This window comes from Scylla paramamosain, unplaced genomic scaffold, assembly GCF_035594125.1.
Source record: "Scylla paramamosain isolate STU-SP2022 unplaced genomic scaffold, ASM3559412v1 Contig54, whole genome shotgun sequence".
Classification (NCBI taxonomy): domain Eukaryota; kingdom Metazoa; phylum Arthropoda; class Malacostraca; order Decapoda; family Portunidae; genus Scylla; species Scylla paramamosain.
In genome coordinates, this window is record NW_026973719.1 from 505,278 (window position 1) to 529,168 (window position 23,891).

Consider the following 23,891-nt stretch of genomic DNA (forward strand, 5'->3'; position numbering starts at 1 on the left):
TCACCAGTAAAACATGTAAACAAAATATTTGGGGAAACTTATGAGTTACTAAGAAAAATGAAAGGGACATTTGCTTTTATGGATGAAGAGATGATGAAAAAGTTGATGGAATATGTGATTCAACCAAAATTGGAATATGCCACAATTGTTTGGTCACTCCATAATAAAAAGGGAATAAGGAAAATAGAAAGGATCCAAAGAGCTGCAACCAAACTGGTACCAAGTTTGAGAGATTTAACCTATGAAGAAAGATTAAGGAGATTAAAGCTTCCATCATTACAAGAGAGAAGAGAAAGAGGGGACCTGATAGCCATATACAGAGCTTTAAAGGGTAAGGATCAAGTTGACAAAGAAGACTTATTTGTGTGGGACTCAAGAGCTACAAGAGGACATGGAGTGAAACTGAAAAAAACAGCAAGTAGAAGAGATGTCAAGAAATATATTTCCAAAATAGAAGCATAGAAATATGGAACAACTTAGATGAAACAGTGGTACAATAAAAAAATATTCATGAATTTAAAGTTAAGCTGGATGCTTATAGATATAGAGACAGGACAGCACGAGCATACCTCTTTTTCCTGTAAAACACAACTAGGTAAATACAACTAGGTAAATACACACACACACACACACACACACACACACACACACACACACACACACACACACACACACACACACACACACACACACACACACACACACACACAGACACACACACACACACACACACAAATGGAACATGAAAACTTAACTCAATGCAATAAAAATAGAAATACACAGATAAATACATACTTATACACACTGAAACTGATCTGCCTTGATTGACCAGGAACTCGGTCATCAAAGACCATGTTGCCATGCCTTTTTGTAGTCTTTTTACTGTGCGACACTGAAACACAGGGAGAGAAAAGGAGAGTTAATGGCACTGGCAACAACCATAACAGAAGAGCAGTATTGTAGGACAGGACAGGGAGAGAAGAGGAAATTCAATACTGCTGGCAACAACCATAACAGAAGAAGAATATTGTAGGACACTGAAATAGCAAGAGGAGAAGTTATATTGCAGGCAAGACCATCACAAGGAGAACAGTACAGTTGGGCATTGAAACACAAAGGAGAGATTTTAATTTACACAACAACACAACCCCAGCACAGTCACCTCACCCAGCCACCACTCCCAACACATCACCATCTCACTCTTCCACAGCAGATTTCAGGCAATGAGAGAATTTTCAGCAACGGTACCACTCACAACACACAACACAACACCAGCAGCAGCTCAGTCACCCAACCCACCACTCTCAACACACTCTGACCTTGCTCTTACCCATGTATGTGAGTTCCTTTGAGTCTGTGTCCCAGTAGAAGTCCCCATGAATGTTTGTGGTGAGGTCAGGCAGGGACTCCAGGCTCTCCCTCTCACCCTTGGTCGTCCTGTCAAGTTAGGCAATGCCACATTAGGTCAGGTTAGATCACACACACGGACATGCATAGAAATAGAGGTTTGGGATTAATGAAATGAGGAGATGGGGTTAATAAAAGAAAATGTACAAGATGGAAGCACACGTGTGTGCAGGCACACGCACACACTTAAGCTATGAAGAAAGACTTGAAGAGATGGAATTACCAACACTACAAGAGAGAAGAGAAAGGGGAGACCTTATAACAATGTACAAGTTAGTAAACAATATAGAAAGAATAGGCAGAAATTACTTGTTACCACAGATGAAGGAGGGAGAGAGACAGATGAGGGGGCATATGAAGAGAATAAAGAAGAGTGGATGTTCAAGCGACATCAAGAAATACAGCTTCCCGTACAGAACTATTGAAATCTGGAATGATCTGAAGGAAGAAGTGGTTGTAGCAAACAGTGTACACATGTTTAAACAGAAACTGGATAAATATAGTTATGGAGACAAGACAAAATGAACTTTGGCTTGTGCTCTGTACAATACAACTAGGTAAACACAACTAGGTAAATACACACACACTACAAGAACAGGTGATTATAGGCAAAGGAATTTTTTTTTTTTTTTTTTTTATGTAGGAAGGACACTGGCCAAGGGCAACAAAAATCTAATAAAAAAAAATGCCCACTGAAATGCCAGTCCCATAAAAGGGTCAAAGCAGTGGTCAAAAATTGGTGGATAAGTGTCTTGAAACCTCCCTCTTGAAGGAATTCAAGTACATCAAGCCAAGGAAAATCTAAGGAGATATAAACACACAGAAAGGAACGAGTGTCTGATTGTAGCACAGAACATAAGAAAACATGGAAAACTGCAAGAAGCCATTAGGTCTATAAGTGGCAGTCCACAGACCCTGTATACAGAGGGTGTCCAAGTTACGAGGTAATGAGTTACGAATGTTCATTGATATGAGCAGTCTACTTGCAAAAAGAAAATGTACTCTTGATAATGTTCCCTTTGCTAACCAAACATTCAAATTTGGCACACAGCACGCTGCTTTGCCACTAACTACGCAGTGCAGCAGCATAGCAGAGGACCGCCTACTGGCCCAGGACACAGGCCCTGTAGCAGTTTATTATGAGACGCTAGTTTAAAATTTAAATTTAATTTAAAAACATATTGTACTGCACCACAGTGAGTCTGCCTTGAGACTCCAAAGTGCACAGACCTCTGCCAGTCTGCTTCTGAGAGGCAAAGAGACAGGAGAGTTGTGCTGCATGGTGTAGAAACCCTGCTCCATTACATTAAGTCCACAAATAGGCAAACAAACCGGTCTTATGGTTTCAGTCAGCCATCTTAATAAATTACATGAAGAAAGGTATGCATAACCTGAGAGGGAGAGTGGAAGAAAGGAAAAATGTACATGAGAGAGAGAGAGAGAGAGAGAGAGAGAGAGAGAGAGAGAGAGAGAGAGAGAGAGAGAGAGAGAGAGAGAGAGAGAGAGTTGTATGCCTGGCATATCTGAGTCTTGCATTTGGCAGAAACCTCAAGACTGTCACTTCTTGGTGGTATCACATCACCCATAAGGCAAGGTGCTCTCTCTCTCTCTCCCTCTCTCTCTCTTTCTCTCTCTCTCTCATGGTACCAAGTATCAAGTAAGTAAGCATTACATTGTTTGCAGAACGTATGATTCTTTTTTGGTTCTGAAAAATTATGATGACAAGTTGCGAGGAAAATGACTTACAAGCAGCCTTCCGGAACATATCTTGCTTGTAACTCGAACACCCTCTGTACTACAACTACACACACACACACACACACACACACACACACACACACACACACACACAAACTCACAGGGACACTTACTCAATTCTGTCAGGTGTCTGGGTGAGTGTGTGTTTCACAAAATAGTAGTCATTTCTTGTCATGAATTTTGTGTTAGTCTTGTATGACATGTTGACGAACTGATGGGGAGAAAAATGGAACCAAAACACAATTAAATCATATGCATAAACCTGTGATAATAATGATTACAGTAAAAATAATAATAACAATAAAAATAATAATAATAATAATATTAATAATAATAATAATAATAATAATAATAATAATAATAATAATAATAATAATAATAATAATAAAATAATAATAATCTAATTTTCATCTGAATGCATAAACAACTTAGCATAAAGATAATATTTATTCCATTCTCTGTGTGTGTGTGTGTGTAATAATAATAGTAATAATAATAATAATAAACGGTTTATTATTTAGGCAGTTGACAAACTGAAAATGTACATAGGGGATGGGGAAAAACTTAACATTAATCCTAAAGGTAAGTCTAATCTAGGAGGGAAATACTATTGATTGATGGCTCGCACCATGGTGGGAATCGCACTGAGTCTGTACCGGTCCGTGAGCGGCGCCTTCAGGGGCGTTATTTTGTTGTGGTGTCTGGTGGTACGGACCGGGCGAGGCGCGTTGGGTGGCAGCATGTTTCTGAGACGTGGATGATGCAGTAGTCCCCTCCCAAACTTCTCCAGAGCCTCTCGGTGCCTGGTGGTTATTCTGGACAGACTCAGGTTGGTCAGGGCTTCTTCATAGGTGGTGTATGCAGGGCCAAGGATGACCCTGCACGCCCTTTTCTGCACACTCTCTAGCTGTAGCTGTTGAGTGTGTGTGAGGGAGGAGGACCACGCTGGGGAGGCGTACATGAGTTTGGGGAGGATGAAGGTAAGGTACACCCTCCTTAACTCATCTGTCGGCGTCCCCAGCGACCTGAGTCTGCGCAGCATGTACAGCCTGTAGGTAGCTGATCTCACGGTGCTGGCGACATGCTGCTTCCAGTTCAGCTGGTTGTCCACCGTGACTCCGAGAAGCTTGGCACATTGGACCACCTGGAGGGGGTGAGGGCCCACTGTGAGCCGGGGAGGGGGCACTGGTACAGAGGAGGTACAGAAATGCATCACCACAGTTTTGCTGTGGTTGATGGTCATCCTGCTCTCCTCCGTCCACATCTGCAGTCGCTCCAGAATTGCTTGCAGTGGTGAGTAGTCCGGGTTCTTGGTGGAAACTGGGACGCCCACGGTGCAGTCGTCCACATACTTCCAGCGATGGGGGGTGTCAGTGAGGGCGTCGTTAATGAGGAGGAGGAAGCATAGAGGACCAATCTTGGTCCCCTGGGGGACTCCACATGTCAGCTGTTGGAAATTAGAGACAGAGCCCTGATAGCGAACGGCCTGACGTCTCCCTGTGAGGAAGTCGGCTAGCCACGCTATCAGATTAGGAGGGAGACCCAGACTTACTGCCTTGCTGATGACAACAGTGTGATCAACAAGATCAAAGGCTTTTTTGAAGTCCACAAAAGCAACTGCTAGAGAGGTGTTTCGCTTGTCCAGGTGGCTGTGGATGAATTCAAGGAAGCTGGTCAGGTAATGTGAGGTGGAGGTGGCTTTAATATTTCCGGATTGTCTGATATCCACGGTGTTACAAATTTTGGTGTATGCCCAGTCATATACAAAATCTTCACAAATAAGGCTAGGGATGGAAGTGATAGAGACTGGCCTGAGGTCATTGAGTGACTGTGGACTGGAAGTTTTGGGGATGGGGATGACGTAAGATGTCTTCCAGTCCGCGGGGCAAGAGTGTTGGGAGAGTGAGGCGTTTATTATGGAGCATAGCGGTGTTGCTAGCTCTACAGCAAATTCCTTGTAAATTTTTATAGGAAGGTCAGTGGGTGTGGTGGATCTTGGTTTAAATTTAAGTATTCTCCTAAAAACATCCATCGCATGGACAGTGTGTGGAGGGGAGGGAGCGGGAAGATAGGCAGGAAGCGGAGTGGTGTGGAGGGGAGGAAAGGTTTGACAGATAGCAGCAAAGTGATCGTTCATCTCCTGAGCCGTGAGATTAGCAGGAAGGTGTGAGGTGCAAGGAAGAGATGAAGTGTGCTTTTGTAAGCCTTGTACACAAAGCTTTGATCTTAGCGTACCACTGTCTGTTGTTGGTCAGCTTGAGGTGGTGTATCTTGTCTGGGTAATAGCTTGCCTTTGCATTCTTAATCTCCCTGATTACTCTGTTTCTTAGTTTCCTGTATAGGACCGGGCAGGAGTGGAAAGCCCAGGTCCGCTGACGCATGAGTCTTTTAATGCGGGGCGTCATCCAGGGAGCATCAGATGGGTGCGTTGTAACGCTCTTGGCTGGGAAGTAGTGGTGGAAGGCTTCTGTGGTGGTGGCGACGTAATTTTGCCATTTTAAGTGGACGTCCTCCTCATCCAGCACCTCGGTCCACGGGTGTTGTATCACCCACTGCCCAAACTCCCTCATGGCTGAGTCAGGCATGGGGCGGTGGGTCCTGGTGACAGCTGACCGGGGGGTCGAGGTGGTGGGTGTGGGTGTCCACAGTATGGAGAGGTGGGTGCTCCGTCCCATGGGAGGCAGCGGCTTGGGTGGCGAGTACTGCTGGCCCAGGTCTGTGAGTATAAGGTCGAGGATGGCTTGCTGGTGGGTGGGGAAGTCCACGACCTGGGTGAGGTGTAGCTGGTGTAGGATATCGTTGATATCTAATCTGTTAAAGTCCCCACAGATGACCAGCTTGGCAGCAGGATACCTCACCCTCAGGGCATCAGCAGTGTTGATGATGTGAGCGGTGAGTAACTGTGCTGTGGCGGCTCGTGGGGGGTGGTACACGACGCAAACTATGATGGAGGCCATGTTGCTGGGATGGGAGGGGGGCGTGACTCTCACCCACAGGGCCTCCACACCGGCAGGAATATCAACAGGGAGGTGTGAGGGGCTGAGGGCAGAGCGGCAGAAAACGGCCACTCCCCCCCCCCCTGCGTCCTGACCTGAGGTGATGGTAGAGCTGGTAGTCCTGCATTGTGCACACCTCAGGAACAATCTGCCACGCCTCAGTAACTGCCACAATGTCCGCACAAGTAGATCTCACCGTCACAATCAATTCGTCCATCTTGTTGGCCAGAGACGTTGCATTAAATAAGAGAAGTGAGGGAAGACTATACCACGTTCTTGGCACCTCAAAGTGTTTGTATTCCCTCTTCTCCACCCTGCGGTCTTCTCTGGCACTGGAGGTCACTGGAGTGTGTGTGTGTGTGTGTGTGTGTGTGTTTGTCAGAGAGAGAAAGTTTATATCCCAGGGACTGCCAGTTGTAGACCTGATGGCTACTTGCAGCTATCCTTGTGTTCTTGTGCTCACATGTCCCCCTTAGCCTCCACCACTCCCCTGTGTTGCTGTGCTCCTCTCCCTTTAGCCTCCACCACACCCAGAACTCACCTGATTAGCATTTTCAAAGTTGAAGTCAAAGGTGGCACCAGTGTAGACAAGCCCCATCCAGCCAGCACCACCAATACGGAACATGAGGTAAGGGATGTGGGTGGCGCCGAAGTCGTTGCTTACCACCAGGTCCTTGCCAAGCAGTGAGGAAGGGCTCGGATTGGTGACGGCCACTCGCAGGAATTTCATGGCCCCTCGGCAAACTGATCCTGGCACCTATAGTGATGACAGACAAAGGAATGGTTATTATTGTTTTTTTGTATGTAAGAAGGGTGCTGGCCAAGGGCAGTAAAAAGAGCAAATTAAAAGGTCCAATGAGGTGCCAGTCTCTAAAGGAAAGGATCAAAAAGATCATTCAAAGTTGGAGGTCAAGTGTCTCAAAACCTCCCTTTTGAAAGAGTTCATGTCATAGAAAGAAGGAAACACAGAAGCAGGCAGGGAATTCCAAAGTTTACCATGAGTTGGTTTTTCTGTTGTTGGGGTTAGTACTGGTGATGTTTACTGTGATTAGATATACACATATGCATACACAGATGTATACCTGATGTAAAAGACAGGTAGAAAAGGAGTGATGGGAGTGATAAGACTGCTTATACTATGGGGTGAAATTTGTATTAACAAAAAAAAAAGAAAATAAGGGAAGCTGCAAAAGGCTACCAGACCTACACGTGGCAGTCTCTAAGAAACATACCCATCTATTTCCACCTAACATCATCATGTATAAACTTGTCTAATCTTTTAAAGTTCCCTAATGTAGTGATGTGTACTGTGATTAGATACACACACATGCATATGCGGATGCCTCTTTGATATATAGTACAAGGAGGAAAAGAGATCTATCTATCTGTCTATACACCAGGCTGATAATCCCATACTAGGTGACCCAAAGCACCTCACACTCAAACACACATCATTCACACTCTTAGGCCCATTGACCCCTGGAGAAAAGGCACAGAAAAAAGATAAAAAGAAAGAAATGGCATCCTAGAAATGACTTAGTATATAAGATAAAGGTACAAGGAAGGGAAGGGAAAACATACAAGTTAATCAGCATTTATCCAGGTACAATAAATAATAAAGAAATACAAGACCAGAAGCATATCAATGAGAGAGAAAAAAATCTCAAAGGAAGGGGAAAATATCTATAAACCCACAAATATATTCTGCCTTATACCTACATTCTTGGTGACAGAGAATGCTGCTTCTTGAGTGCAGGAATCAGTTGGTAAGATGCCCATTGTGGGAACAACATTTGCCTCCGGTTCGCCCGTCAGAGAGCCATCAGCGTCTATCCAGATTGTCTCGTGTTCCCACTGAAACCTGATCTGATGTGGGAGACAGAATGGTGTCTGTGTCAAGGAGCAACAAAGTATTCTTGAATACTTTGCTCTGCCATCAGGTTTATTTTCAAGGTGATTAGTCACGTTTTCATGGGTCTTCTTTACTATAATGCTGTAGAACCATTGCTTTTCTAGTGATAGTTTAACAGGGAATTCACCATCATCACTGGGAAAAAAACATCCATGAGAATCTATATATGCAGCCCTTGAAAACAGTCATTACAAGAGTTACTGGTGTTTGTAAATGTTTTCAAGATTCTCATCAGTTTAATGATGATTCTGCATTAAAAAAGTTCTTATGAGTTATTTGTGAGTTTTTAAGTGTTTCCATGCATATAAGACTAGTTTAACAATGGTTCACCATCAGTAATAGAAGAAACACTCATAAGAACTTCAGTAATCATGGTTGTGGCTTCAGAAAATTGTCCTGATGGGAGAACAAAGCATTGCAAAATAAGTGCATATATGGCAAAAACTGAGGAGATACAGAGAGTCATCCTGAAGAAGAGATGTTTTTCCTTACCTTGTTGGGTGAATTCTCAAAGGCCAGACCCTTAACCTGTGCCCTGTAGCCTCCCTGGTAGTTCCTGCACTGAGAACAGCCAGACAGTGCAGCACTTCCACCCTCATCAAAGTTAACAAATGTGACATTGGAGATACTAAAGATCTGGGTCTTGGGCGCCACAATACCACTGGTTCCTGAGGTGCAGGCACTGGAGTTGAGGGCCGAGTGACACACCACCAGGGAATTGAAGATGCCTGCACAAAACAGTGTGAATAAAAGATTGTCTCATGATCCTACAAAAACTTAATCTGGAGACAAAATGGTGTTTGTGTCACCACCAGGGAATTGAAGATGCCTGCACAAAACAGCATGAATAAAAGATTGTCTCATGATCCTACAAAAACTTAATCTGGAGACAAAATGGTGTTTGTGTCAGAGTAGCTTGGTGTGCATTCTAAAAGGTCTGCTCTCTCATCAGGTCTGTTTTCAAGGCGATTATTCAGGTTTTCATGTTTTTTCTTTATTTTCTCTTTTTTTCACAACTGATGCTGTAGAAGCCTTCCACAGCATCATTATTTCAGTGATAGTTTAACAGAAATTCATCATCATCACTGGGAAAAAACATCCCTGAGAGTTCAAACTCAACACATATAGCCTTTGAAAATAGCCCTTATGAGAGCTATTAGTGTTTCAAAGTGTGTTTTCATGATTCCAGTGATAGTTTAGCAGGAATTCAGCATCATCAATGGAAAAATGAGGCCCATGAAAGTTCAATTAATCACACATGTGACCTTTGAAAATCCTTAAGAGAGTTGCTGGTGTGTGAAATGGTTACTGTACTTAAAGATACTGTTATAGAAGGTGCCTGTAGAAAACCTAACTGAACATAACCTAACCTAACCAAGTTTATGTCATTATATAATTCAGTGTACTTATATTAACTGCTGCTGTTGTTTTTGCTATAACAGTTATTTAAAGATCTGTGTGGTATGTTATTTATGTTCCCTCCAAAAGCTGTGCAAGATATAGGGAAGGAAGAAATGGAATCAAGCATCTTAACTAACATTGCAATTTAACTCATCACTTGCATATCCTGCTTTTCTTAACCACAATTTCCTCATCAGGCAGGGAGCTCAACCAGGCCTCACTACCTCTCACTAATTCACTCGCATATCCTGCTTCTCTTAACCACAACTTTCTCATCAGTCAGGGAACTCAACAAGGCCTCACTACCTCTCACTAATTCACTTGCATACTCTGCTTCTCTTAACCATAATTTTTTCATCAGTCAGGGAGCTCAACAAGGCCTCAAGGGGTCCTTGAGTTATGATGGAGTTCCATTCCTATAAACCGATTTTCAGCATAGGTTTGAACTGGTACCTACATTATGTCACTCACCTATGCTAATGTTATAGTAAAGTCATATTCTAGTTTATAAAAACATAACTACTGTACCTGTAAAAGAAACACATCAGGACATACAGTAAAAAAAAAAATAAATAAATAAAAAATAAATAAATCAGTATAAAGGACAAAGGGAAATGTACAGGGACAAGCACTGCCAGTTTAACTACCAAGAGGCAGAAGTCGAGATCATTGTAAACTGAGGACTCCCTATACCTCTCACTCCTCCCAGTCACCATCCCCCTTCACCCCATCACCACCCAGTGACTCACCAGGGCTGTCATCCTGTCCGAACCCTCCCTTCACAGACACCATCTCCATGCCAGCCTGTTGGTTATCAAGCATCACAAAGTTGTGGAACTGCAGCTTAGTGCCAGATACTGCCTCGGCACCCCGCTCACAGTGCCACGCGGTGAAGCTTTGCCACTTGGCCCCCTGCAGGAATTTTTTTTTCTTTTTCTTTTCTTTTATTTTTTTTTGTGTGTGTGTGTAAGTGGACACAGGCTAAGGGCAACAGGTGAAAAAAGGCCACTGAGGTGCAGGCTCAAAAGAATGGTCAAAAGGCTCATCCAAAAGTGGAAGATTTTTATTTATTTTTTTATTTTTTATTTTTTTTTATTGTCCTTACTACTGGGATTTTTATTTCTTGGTAACAGTTCACTAAGCCACAAGACTGTTCCTTACCAGTGAGGGGTTGATGGGGCTACGTGTGTGAGTGAGTGTGTGTGTGTGTGTGCGCGTGTGTGTGTGTGTGTGTGTGTGTGTGTGTGTGTGTGTGTGTGTGTGTGTGTGTGTGTGTGTGTGTGTGTGTTTGTGTTTTTTTTTTTTTTTTATGTAGGAAGGACACTGGCCAAGGGCAACAAAAATCTAATAAAAAAAAATGCCCACTGAAATGCCAGTCCCATAAAAGGGTCAAAGCAGTGGTCAAAAATTGGTGGATAAGTGTCTTGAAACCTCCCTCTTGAAGGAATTCAAGTCATAGGAAGGTGGAAATACAGAAGCAGGCAGGGAGTTCCAGAGTTTACCAGAGAAAGAGATGAATGATTGAGAATACTGGTTAACTCTTGCGTTAGAGAGGTGGACAGAATAAGGGTGAGAGAAAGAAGAAAGTCTTGTGCAGCGAGGCCGCGGAAGGAGGGGAGGCATGCAGTTAGCAAGATCAGAAGAGCAGTTAGCATGAAAATAGCGGTAAAAGACAGCTAGATATGCAACATTGCGGCGGTGAGAGAGAGGCTGAAGACAGTCAGTTAGAGGAGAGGAGTTGATGAGACGAAAAGCTTTTGATTCCACCCTGTCTAGAAGAGCAGTATGAGTGGAACCCCCCCAGACATGTGAAGCATACTCCATACATGGACGGATAAGGCCCTTGTACAGAGTTAGCAGCTGGGGGGGTGAGAAAAACTGGCGGAGACGTCTCAGAACACCTAACTTCATAGAAGCTGTTTTAGCTAAAGATGAGATGTGAAGTTTCCAGTTCAGATTATAAGTAAAGGACAGACCGAGGATGTTCAGTGTAGAAGAGGGGGACAGTTGAGTGTCATTGAAGAAGAGGGGATAGTTGTCTGAAAGGTTGTGTCGAGTTGATAGATGGAGGAATTGAGTTTTTGAGGCATTGAACAATACCAAGTTTGCTCTGCCCCAATCAGAAATTTTAGAAAGATCAGAAGTCAGGTGTTCTGTGGCTTCCCTGCGTGATATGTTTACCTCCTGAAGGGTTGGACGTCTATGAAAAGACGTGGAAAAGTGCAGGGTGGTTTAGAAGATCATTAATGAATAATAAGAAGAGAGTGGGTGACAGGACAGAACCCTGAGGAACACCACTGTTAATACATTTAGGAGAAGAACAGTGACCGTCTACCACAGCAGCAATAGAACGGTCAGAAAGGAAACTTGAGATGAAGTTACAGAGAGAAGGATAGAAACCGTAGGAGGGTAGTTTGGAAATCAAAGCTTTGTGCCAGACTCTATCAAAAGCTTTTGATATGTCCAAGGCAACAGCAAAAGTTTCACCAAAATCTCTAAAAGAGGATGACCAAGACTCAGTAAGGAAAGCCAGAAGATCACCAGTAGAGCGGCCTTGACGGAACCCATACTGGCGATCAGATAGAAGGTTGTGAAGTGATAGATGTTTAAGAATCTTCCTGTTGAGGATTGATTCAAAAACTTTAGATAGGCAGGAAATTAAAGCAATAGGACGGTGGTTTGAGGGATTAGAACGGTCATCCTTTTTAGGAACAGGTTGAATGTAGGCAAACTTCCAGCAAGAAGGAAAGGTAGATGTTGACAGACAGAGCTGAAAGAGTTTGACTAGGCAAGGTGCAAGCACGGAGGCACAGTTTCGGAGAACAATAGGAGGGACCCCATCAGGTCCATAAGCCTTCCGAGGGTTTAGGCCAGCGAGGGCATGGAAAACATCATTGCGAAGAATTTTAATAGATGGCATGAAGTAGTCAGAGGGTGGAGGAGAGGGAGGAACAAGCCCAGAATCCTCCAAAGTAGAGTTTTTAGCAAAGGTTTGAGCAAAGAGTTCAGCTTTAGAAATAGATGTGATAGCAGTGGTGCCATCTGGTTGAAATAGAGGAGGGAAAGATGAAGAAGCAAAGTTATTGAAGATATTTTTGGCTAGATGCCAGAAATCACGAGGGGAGTTAGATTCTGAAAGGTTTTGACATTTTCTGTTAATGTAGGAGTTTTTGGCTAGTTGGAGAACAGACTTGGCATGGTTCCGGGCAGAAATATAAAGTGCATGAGATTCTGGTGATGGAAGGCTTAAGTACCTTTTGTGGGCCACCTCTCTATCATGTATAGCACGAGAACAAGCTGTGTTAAACCAAGGTTTAGAAGGTTTAGGACGAGAAAAAGAGTGAGGAATGTACGCCTCCATGCCAGACACTATCACCTCTGTTATGCGCTCAGCACACAAAGACGGGTCTCTGACACGGAAGCAGTAGTCATTCCAAGGAAAATCAGCAAAATACCTCCTCAGGTCCCCCCAACTAGCAGAGGCAAAACGCCAGAGGCACCTTCGCTTAGGGGGATCCTGAGGAGGGATTGGAGTGATAGGACAAGATAAAGATATGAGATTGTGATCGGAGGAGCCCAAGGGAGAAGAAAGGGTGACAGCATAAGCAGAAGGATTAGAGGTCAGGAAAAGGTCAAGAATGTTGGGCGTATCTCCAAGACGGTCAGGAATACGAGTAGGGTGTTGCACCAATTTCTCTAGGTCATGGAGGATAGCAAAGTTGTAGGCTAGTTCACCAGGATGGTCTGTGAAGGGAGAGGAAAGCCAAAGCTGGTGGTGAACATTGAAGTCTCCAAGAATGGAGATCTCTGCAAAAGGGAAGAGGGTCAGAATGTGCTCCACTTTGGAAGTTAAGTAGTCAAAGAATTTTTTATAGTCAGAGGAGTTAGGTGAGAGGTATACAGCACAGATAAATTTAGTATGAGAGTGACTCTGTAGTCGTAGCCAGATGGTGGAAAACTCGGAAGATTCAAGAGCGTGGGCACGAGAGCAGGTTAAGTCATTGCGCACATAAACGCAGCATCCAGCTTTGGATCGAAAATGAGGATAGAGAAAGTAGGAGGGAACAGAAAAGGGACTACTGTCAGTTGCCTCAGACACCTGAGTTTCAGTGAGGAAAAGAAGATGAGGTTTAGAAGAGGAGAGGTGGTGTTCTACAGATTGAAAATTAGATCTTAGACCGCGAATGTTGCAGAAGTTAATGAAGAAAAAGTTGAGGGGGGTGTCAAGACACTTAGGGTCGTCAACAGAAAGGCAGTCTGACCTGGGGACATTTATGGTCCCCTCCCCAGATGGGGACTCCAAGGCTGGTGTAGGAGTCGCCATGATGATTTAAAATCTTTTGAGTGAAGGGTGTGTGTGTTATTAGGTGCTTGTAGTTTTGTGTGGAGGAAGAGAGTTGTCTTTAGAGGGCAGGCTGTGACTGCCCCCTTGTGTTGTGAGACACAAAGGGAAACGTTCAGTGAGGTCACAGCTGGGTTTAATGATAAGTTCACAGTCACACAGCAGTGTGTGTGTGTGTGTGTGTGTGTGTGTGTGTGTGTGTGTGTGTGTGTGTGTGTGTGTGTGTGTGTGTGTGTGTGTGTGTGGTGCTTTGCCTGGACTATCCTGTGTGGGATCGTAATATTTTGTAATAGTAAGCTCTGTTTCATCAAGTGTATCAGTAATTAGGCAGGTGAGGCTACAGGAGCACAGTTCATAATAGTAAGCTCTGTTTCATCAAGTGTATCAGTAATTAGGCAAGGTAATTAGGGTACAGGAGCATGGTAGCACTGCCACTGACTCATGTACTAAATCACTGACTGGTCTATGAATTTCTATATGACTTTGAAATGTTAGCATACTTCTGTATTTCTACCAGAACCATAATTTGAACTGTATGGGTTTTGACGGAAATACATCAGTCTGCTGCACATTTCAAGACAAGATGGGAATTTGCTGACTGATCAGTGAGTGAGAGCTTTGGTCAGTTACAGTGTTATCATGTTCCTGTGTCCTGAATTACTAAGACACACCTAATGACAGAGTGTAGCAGTATTGCCCATCATTACACACACACACAGATCATATACACATGAATGGATACGTATTTAGTGATGCGTGACACAGACTTACCATGTCCCTGCCTCCACAGATGTTGGACTTTGGGTGATATCCTGGATTGGAGAACACCCACAGACCATACCTGGAACAGAGGCCAGTGTTGTCATCAAATGTCCCAATGTCCCAGATGGATAGCCAGAAAACAGATTAACTTTTATCCTTCTGTACTATGATCCTCTCTCTCTCTCTCTCTCTCTCTCTCTCTCTCTCTCTCTCTCTCTCTCTCTCTCTCTCTCTCTCTCACTCTCTCTATTCCACCCATGTAAACTTCAAGCCAGCACAGAACACACAGCATAACCATAACACTCATGCACACATACACACATCCTCTCTCTCTCTCTCTCTCTCTCTCTCTCTCTCTCTCTCTCTCTCTCTCTCTCTCTCTCTCTCTCTCTCTCTCTCTCTCTCTCACCCAACACACACACACACACACACACACACACACACACACACACACACACACACACACACTCTCTCTCTCTCTCTCTCTCTCTCTCTCTCTCTCTCTCTCTCTCTCTCTCTCTCTCTCTCTCTCTCTCTCTCTCTCTCTCTCTCTCTCTCCTACCCAGCCAACACACAATCACAAACACACACACACACACACACCTTCCCATGGAATGTGCAGTGTTATTGAAGAAGAGTCCCATCTTTTCAGTGTTCTGGCAGTAGATGTTGGTGGCGGATGGGCCCGAGGGGTGGTGGTCCAGCCTGTACCAGTAACCAAAGTGTGTTCCACTGGCAGCTGCATTGTGACGGAAAATGTTGTTTGGGTTCACCACCTGATGGACGAGCGAAACAGTGGATCAGTGAGTAAGCGGTTTGTGGAAAATTGCAGGAGTTATGAGTGTGTGACTGGAGTGGGAGGTGGTTCTCAGAGTGGCTTGTGGAGACTTTGAGAGTTTTGAGTGTGTGGAAGATTCTCTCTCTCTCTCTCTCTCTCTCTCTCTCTCTCTCTCTCTCTCTCTCTCTCTCACACATTCTTCCATCTAATTGATTTTTACTGAAAGAGGAGCACTGGTCAAGGGCAACAAAAGGAAGAAAAATACCCACTGAGGTGTCAGTCCCTAAAGGAAAGAGGCCAATGGATCATCCAAAACTTGAAGCCTCCCTCTTGAAGGAGTTCAAGTTATTGGACTGAAGAAATACAGAAGCAGGCAGTGAGTTCCAGAGTTTACGAGATAAAGGGATGAATGATTGAGAATACTGGTTAATTCTTGCATTAGAGAGGTGGATAGAATAGGGGTGAGAGAAAGTAGAAGACATCCCTTACTTGTTCTCCCTCCTCCCACCTTTTCCCTAACTGCTTCCTTCCCCTATACACGCACACATGTGCACACACACACACACACACACACACACACACACACACACACACACAAAAGATGTGGTTGAAGCAGAGCATTGTACACATAATTAAAGAGAAATCGTGCAAACATAGATATGGAAACAGGACAAAAGAGCTTGCTTGGATCCTGTGCAGTACAACTTGTTAAATACAACTAGATAATCACATACACACACCCACCCAGAATGAGGAGCGTGTCACATCCACATTAAGAAGGGAAGAGGAGGTCCTGGTGTAGACTGCAAGGTTGTACTGCACCACACTGTTCTGCTCCACCCCATCCTCTGTGAAGATAGCGTGACCCATGTTGTTGTACGCCACATTATGCTCCACCAGCAGGTTGTTTGTTGAGTGCATTGTCACTGCGCGGTTGTAGGTGTGGTGGATGGAGCACCCGCGGATGTACGAACCACCCATGTCCCCAGCCAGGTGGAAGTGGAGTGGGTACCGCCCAAGTTGGAATGCCTGGGTGGAAATTTGGCAAGTGTGTATGTGTGTGGATTACAATGGATGTGGTGTGTTATTGTGCTTGCCTGAAGTGGAGGTGATGTTACTGTGCCTGTTTGAAGTGGAGGTGGAGGGATATTTTGATGTGTGAATGAATTAGGGTGGATGTGGAGGTGATACTAATGTGTCTCTCTCAAGTGGAAGTACAACACATATTGCTCAAATGTGACATTGTGACATGTGACATTACTACTACTACTACTACTACTACTACTACTACTACTACTACTACCATTACCACTGCCACAACACACATGACCTGACCCAGATTGGCCCAGCAGGACCCAGCCTCTCACAGCCTCACCTGACCAGTCTTGGTCACCTCCACGTACTCAATGCGTCCCATCACCAAGTCCAGGTCAGGGAATTTTCCAGACAGTATCACGGTGGCGCCAAATTGGTCACCGCCAATCTCGTCTCCATGTCGACCATTGAAACTTGACTGGGTGGCGTGCTGGTCTGGGATGGTAAAGAGAAGAGAGACATGTTGGTGTGTGGCAGTGAACAGAGAGAGAAGAATGCATTGAGAGAAAGAAAAAGAGAGATGTATTCTCGTGTTTCTGCATCTTATCTCAGCCACTTCTATCAGGTCCTGGTGAAAGTTACTGGGATTTTCCAGGATGTTTTCATTATAGTAGTGAAAGGTTAGCAAGGATTCTATGCCTTTATTAGATCTGGGGAAAACTATTGTTGTTTTCAAGGATATTTTCACAATCTAACAAGGATTCTATGCCATTAACTGAGTGTGGTGGAAACTGTTGTGGTTTTCAAGGATGTTTTCCTGATTGTAATGAGGTTAACAAAGATTATATACTGTTAATAGATTTTGGTGGAAAGTATTGTGGCTTTCAAGAGTTCTTTCATAACTGTAATCATAAATGAACAAGATTCTACACCATTAACAGATTCTGAGGGAACGTATTGTGACTTAAGCATGGTGAATCCTTTAAAATTCAGATCTGCACCATCACACACCACTGCTACTATTCACAACCACTACTATACACCTTGAGAACCTGCACCAGAATGGCAGTAAGTCACCAAACTCACCAGAACTGAATGAACTCACACCTACACACTACTACTACTACTACTACTACTCCTTACGGCCCACACACAACACACCTTCAGAATCTGCAACAGAACAGCAATAAGTCACTCACCAGAAGTCAATGAACTCAGACCTACACACTATTCCTCCTCCTCACAGCCTTTCATAGCCTATATACAGCACAGAACAACACCACAACACCAAACTCACCAGGCCTAAAAGCAGTGTCACAGCCCTCAATAGCCACACTGAAGTCGGTGCCAACATTTCCCTGGATCTTGACATTGTGGGTGAGGAGTCCCACCTCTGCACGTGTCTCCACTGTGTGTCCCCCGAGAGTCTGGGTGACGGAGAGGTGGGTGTGCTCCAGTGCCTCTGTCAGTGTGACCTCCAGGCCATCCTCAGAGACTGATGCGATGGTCCTCACCTCGTTCTCCTTCATGTAGAACCTGTGGAGGGATGAAGGGGGTGAGAGGGACAGGGAGAGAGGGGTGGTTTGGGAGATGAATGGGTAGTGAGAGAGAGAGAGAGAGAGAGGTGGTTAGGCAGAGATGGATTGGTGGTTAGAGAGAAAGGAGGGAGAGAGGGAGGGAAGGAGAGAGGATGGTTATGAGAGAAGTAGAGAGATATTTTTATCTACTGCATCTCTACGGGTGAGAGAGAGAGAGAGAGAGAGAGAGAGAGAGAGAGAGAGAGAGAGAGAGAGAGAGAGAGAGAGAGAGAGAGAGAGAGAGATTTGCACATGAATGTTCCTTTACCTGTTCTCTGTGGTAGCAATAACAACCTGGTCACCCTGCCTCAAGGTGACGGGCAGGGACAGGGTGAGGTTGGTGTCCCCAAGGGAGGCCGTGTGTGCCAGGTGGGTCCAGGTGATGGGGACGTGACGGCCATGAAGGTCCAGCGTCCCATCACGCACCGCCAACACCTGTGGGATGGGTCAGGGTAGGTGGTAAAGGGGTTTGGTTAGGTTATGTGGAAGAAATCCAGTCTTTTATGTTGTTATTTTTATTGTTGTTCTCTCTCTCTCTCTCTCTCTCTCTCTCTCTCTCTCTGCACAGTGGGATGGAGTCTAGTCTTTCATTTTGATGGTTTGTATCGTTGTGGTCTGTCTGTCTGTCTGTCAGTCAAGGAATCTAGTCTTATACTCTGCTGGTTTGTATTGTTGTGGTCTGTCTGTGTCTGTCTGTCTGTCAAAGAATCTAGTCTTATATTCTGCTGGTTTATATTGTTGTGATCTATCTGTCAGACAAAACATACAGACAGATCACAACAATACAAACCAACAGAATGAAAGCCTAGATTCCTTGACAAACAAGCAGACACACAGACAGACAGATAGACAGACTCATCCTCCTCACCACTACAATCATGGATGCATCTTGATAACCAGACCAACCTCAACCAGAATCCATGAAAGGCATAGAATCCTGGTTAAATCCTTCTCTCTCCCTTTGCCTCTCACCTTGGCATCCTCTCTCTCTCCCTCTCCCCTTGGCACCCTCACACTCTCCCTCAGCCTCTCACCTTGGCACCATACAAGGGCAGCTCGGTGGAGTGTGTGTTGCTGTGCAGTTCAATGACGGCCTCACCAGGGAAAGGCTGATCCTCCGACCCAATACTGAGAGAGCCACCACCAATGATCAAAATATACTCTGCCCGCAACACCAGCTCCTCCACAGTCTCCACATCAAACACCACGTGGCCGCCCTGGATGAGCAGCATCTTCAGCACTGGTGTTGACTGGTCCAGCAGCAGTGTCTTGCCCTGAGTCACCACCACCAGCTGCCCCTGTGATGGTGGCGGTTCGCTGCCCCAAGTGAATGGTGAACTCCAGAGGTCGAAGTAGGAGAAGATTCCACTATTGTTCTGCTGTGGAGATGAGGGGTGAGAGGTGAGGGGTGAGGGGGTGAGGTGGGTGAAGGAGGAGAATGAGATGAGGGTGCTGAGTGGTGAATTTTAGAGGTGAGGGATCAATGATGAGGGGTGAGGGAGGAAAGGTGAGGGGTGAAGGGGTCAGAGGGGATAGAGGGATAGAAAAAGGAAGGTAAGTTAAGAAAGGAAAGGAGAAAATGAGGCTAAAAGGGTGAAACAGGAGATGAAGAAATTATAAACACAAAAATTAATAAAAGACATCAAATTAAGCAAGAAAACAGAAGGAAAAAGAGCAAAACACTTTCACCAAACAAAAGAACACATAAACACTCACAGCTGCTGCCAAGCCTTTCCCAGGGGCAGTGACCTTGACCTGGAATTGACCCGACCCTTGGTGAGCCTCAGTGATGCAGGTGATGCTGGTCGGACCCTCTTGGGTCACCTTGCACTCTGACCCACCAATGGTGACCTTATTGCCGCTCAACCTAGGGAGGATAAGGTCTAAGTTAGGCAAGGTCAAGTCAGATCATTATGTTGCCATTTGACCTGAGGAGGTAGTGGCTGGGTTAGACAAGGTTAAGTCAGGTCACTATGTTGTCACTTGTCTTAAGGTTAGGCAAGGTTAGGTCAGGTCACTGCAATACTGCTTGACCTGAGGGGGCAGTGATCAGGTTAAGCAAGGTTATATGGCAGAAAATACAGCATGCATACAGACAGACAGACAGGCAGGCAGAGAAGCACAGACACCCAGAAGTCACACAGACACCAGGCACTGTGGTACTTACCCAAAGCCAGTGCCAGTGAGGGTGAGGGAGGTGCCGCCAGCAGTGCCGCCTCGCTGGGGCTCCAGGCCAGTGAGGGAGAGTGTGAGAGCCAGTTGGTAGGTGAAGCCACCCAGCAGACTGGCAGACAAACCATTCGGGCTGCTCACCACCACATCACATGTCACATCTGCCTCACCTGGTACATGTAGATGGATAGATGGATGGATGGTTGGATTGCGGGATGGATAAATTGATGGATGGATGGATAGATAAATTAATTGATTAATTGACAGATAGATAGATAGAGATAGATAAATAAATTGATAGATTTATAGTTTATTGACAGATGGATGAACAGATTGATAGTTAACTGACAGATAGAAAAAGCAGATAGATAGTTTATTGATCATCACACACACACACACACACACACACACACACACACACACACACACACACACACACATAGACAAATAAAAGGAAGGTTTAGTTAACAGATTCAGTTATACAGACAGACTGATTGATAGATAGATAGGTAGGTAGGTAGACAAACAGGTAGACATACTGTAGATAGATAGATAGATAGATAGATAGATAGATAGATAGATAGACAGATAGATAGATAAGTAGGTAAATAGATTAATAGATAGGTAAATAGGTACAGATAGATAATTTATTGATAGAGATAATTTACTGACCATCACACACACACACACACACACACACACACACACACACACACACACACACACACACACAGAGACAAATAAAGGAAGGATTAGTTATATTGTCATTATTATCATTATCAATGAATTAATTATCATAATACTACTAATGATAATAATACTGCTATTATCATGAATAACAGTAATAATGACACTACTACCACTACCACCACCACCACTACTCACTGTGGGGCAGGGCTGGTGCCACACAGGTTATGGCTGTGGTGCTGTCACTGCTCACAAGGTCACAGGGCAGGTCACACAAGGTCACCAAGGAGCCGCCATCCGGGTCAAAGCCCTGACCTGCCAGCATGATCCTAGCACCCCCAAAGCTCCCTGTGTAAGGTCAGTCAGAGTCAGGGGGATGAGACAGACACACAGACACACAAACACAGAGACAGACAAACAGGTTGCGACAGATGGACAGACAGAGACAGGCAGAAGGATACAGTATAATCAGGAACAGACAGAAAGATAGACAAGACGGCAGAGACATATAAGTAGAGACAGACAGACAGGCAGAGACAGACATGCAGAGAGAGAGAGAGAGAGAGAGAGAGAGAGAGAGAGAGAGAGAGAGAGAGAGAGAGAGAGAGAGAGAGAGAGAGAGAGAGAGAGAGAGAGAAGCAGATAGATAGATACAGACAGACAGGCAGGCAAAGAGAGGTACAAAACACACACACACACACACACACACACACACACACACACACACACACACACACACACCTGAGGAGGGAGTGAGTGAGGTGAGAGAGAAGATGAGGGAGATGGACAAGTTGTTGGAGTCTCCATACACTGCATCCCTCACAACCACCTCATGTTTCCCTCCTCCAAGTGCTGGGACCTGTCTCCACCACCACCACCACCACCACCACCAGGGAAAGAAAGAAAAAAGAGCATTAAACATTCTTCCTAATTCAAAAAACTTTTCCTAACCCAAATCTATCATTGCTTAATTCATTGTGTCTCATTCAGTAATGTTACTTTTCCTGTCACTCACTCATTTGCAGAACTACATCTATTTCCTCTACTATTATTATTACTCAGTTCCCTCTCACTTTTCTCCCCAAGCTGCCTCACACTCCCTCATGGCACTCATCAGTCTCTTCCTTACAGCACTTCTCAATCCCCCTGACTCACGATGCACTGGAGGGAGGTGGGGGAAGCAGGGGAGACCAGGCCACACCTTTTGCCCCCCACGGTGACCTCAGGGATGCCCCCGGACAGAGTGAAGCCAGTGCCATCCAGTGTGAGGGTGGTGCTGCTCACCACATCAGTAGAGGGCCTGGCAGGAGAGTAAGGGGGTAGTGTCAAAAGCTTTTCGTCTCATCAACTCCTCTCCTCTAACTGACTGTCTTCAGCCTCTCTCTCACCGCCGCAATGTTGCATCTCTAGCTGTCTTCTACCGCTATTTTCATGCTAACTGCTCTTCTGATCTTGCTAACTGCATGCCTCCCCTCCTTCCGCGGCCTCGCTGCACAAGACTTTCATCTTTCTCTCACTCCTATTCTGTCCACCTCTCTAACGCAAGAGTTAACCAGTATTCTCAATCATTCATCCCTTTCTCTGGTAAACTCTGGAATTCCTTGCCTGCTTCTGTATTTCCACCTTCCTATGACTTGAATTCCTTCAAGAGGGAGGTTTCAAGACACTTATCCACCAATTTTTGACCACTGCTTTGACCCTTTTAGGGACTGGCATTTCAGTGGGCATTTTTTTTTATTAGATTTTTGTTGCCCTTGGCCAGTATCCTTCCTACATAAAAAAAAAAAAAAAAAAAAAAAAAAAAAAAAAAAAGTGTGAGGTTGGGAGGGAAGGGGGGGTGGGGTGGGGACAGGAGACCAGGGGTGCATTATACGGGAAGTTTCTCTCTAACCCTGCACCCCCGTTCGTTTGGGGCAGTCCATCAGCAGGAAGCAGCAAAAATGGCCACCCACAGCACTCTTCTTAGCATAAGAGCTCACTGATGACCCTGTACTTGACATTGTGGACATTATTTATAGAAGAAATGAAGTTTTAAGGAGGCAAGAGGAGGAGAGAGAAGAGAGCCCACAGAGTCCTATGAGAGTCAGGGATTATGCTTGTTTATCAAAAGTAGTCTTTGTTACATATGTGGTCAAGGTGTCGCGATTCTACCACTCCAAAGTTGCTTTTTTTTTTTTTTTTCGTTAGACTCCCTCCAAACTAAGCCTTGAGGCCAGCATGCATGCTCTGGCTGGCCTGTCCAGTGGCCTGAACAGGCTGGCCCCACAAAAAAGTTACTCATACAGGAATCAGGCAACCTGAAGGGCCACACTCAGTTCTGCTTAGTGCCCAGACACTGTTGTGGAAGGTTGGCAGGCTGGCTGCTCTGCTCCACGCTGATGAACTGGAATGGCTGGCTCTGGCTCTGCTTCTGGCCTTGGCTACATTAATTATGACATTATCAACCTGTTGGCTTCATTAAGGGATAATCCCATCCTATGCCCCTATAATTTCATTTGGGCCAACAGCAAGCTCTGATGTGTGAAAGCAGTGAGTGCAGGCTGTGTATTGAGAACAACAAACACACTTCTTGCCACTACATCACAGACTGTGTTAAAGCACGACAATTCTGAAGAACTGGTGTGAGTGACATGCCCTCCATGGTGGAACACTTGGTTGACCTGTGAGTCTTGAGGCAAGTGAAGACTGCTGACCCAAAATTCCTACAAGCTAGATAATGAACAAAGTGAGCACTAACATTATGTTGTCATTGTTATTATTATTGTCACTATAATTATTAGGTAGTATTATTACTATCAATATTAGTAGTATTAGTATCACTGTCATTATTATTACTATCATCATTCATCTTATTTGTTGTTGTCTCAAAGACCCATTCTATTTCATCGCAACATTCATTTACAATACTTCCAAACTGGGGGCCACCTCACGTGCAGTGTCTTAACAACAGTCCTTTGTTGAACTTTTTTCATGTAAGAGGGACACGGGCCAATGGCAACAAAAACCCAATTTAAAAAAAAAAACCCACCGAGATGCAAGTCCCCAAACAGGGTCCAAAGCGGTG

General features: G+C 44.7%; 1 protein-coding gene across 7 annotated transcripts in view; it reads right to left on the bottom strand.

The window, feature by feature from the left end:
- The window catches only part of LOC135098313 (fibrocystin-L-like), a 48,354-nt gene that overhangs the window by 21,649 nt on the left and 2,814 nt on the right, over nt 1–23,891 (bottom strand). For 3 of the 7 annotated variants that reach the window (XM_064000603.1, XM_064000607.1, XM_064000608.1), the window contains exons 1-18: nt 21,569–21,732; nt 21,026–21,175; nt 20,136–20,310; nt 19,685–19,835; nt 19,003–19,347; nt 18,237–18,403; nt 17,689–17,927; nt 16,732–16,886; nt 16,101–16,385; nt 15,182–15,354; nt 14,588–14,657; nt 10,224–10,386; nt 8,566–8,801; nt 7,881–8,027; nt 6,703–6,918; nt 3,279–3,376; nt 1,331–1,437; nt 796–892 (exon numbers count right to left, since the gene is read on the bottom strand). In XM_064000603.1, coding sequence (XP_063856673.1) covers nt 796–892; nt 1,331–1,437; nt 3,279–3,376; nt 6,703–6,918; nt 7,881–8,027; nt 8,566–8,801; nt 10,224–10,386; nt 14,588–14,657; nt 15,182–15,354; nt 16,101–16,385; nt 16,732–16,886; nt 17,689–17,927; nt 18,237–18,403; nt 19,003–19,347; nt 19,685–19,835; nt 20,136–20,310; nt 21,026–21,152 — 2,951 coding nt within the window. In that variant the 5' untranslated portion in view covers nt 21,153–21,175; nt 21,569–21,732. Of the gene's footprint in view, nt 1–795; nt 893–1,330; nt 1,438–3,278; nt 3,377–6,702; nt 6,919–7,880; nt 8,028–8,565; nt 8,802–10,223; nt 10,387–14,587; nt 14,658–15,181; nt 15,355–16,100; nt 16,386–16,731; nt 16,887–17,688; nt 17,928–18,236; nt 18,404–19,002; nt 19,348–19,684; nt 19,836–20,135; nt 20,311–21,025; nt 21,190–21,568; nt 21,734–21,982; nt 22,128–23,891 lie in introns of those variants that run through there. The other 4 variants (XM_064000605.1, XM_064000604.1, XM_064000610.1 and 1 more) reach the window with 4 other exon arrangements.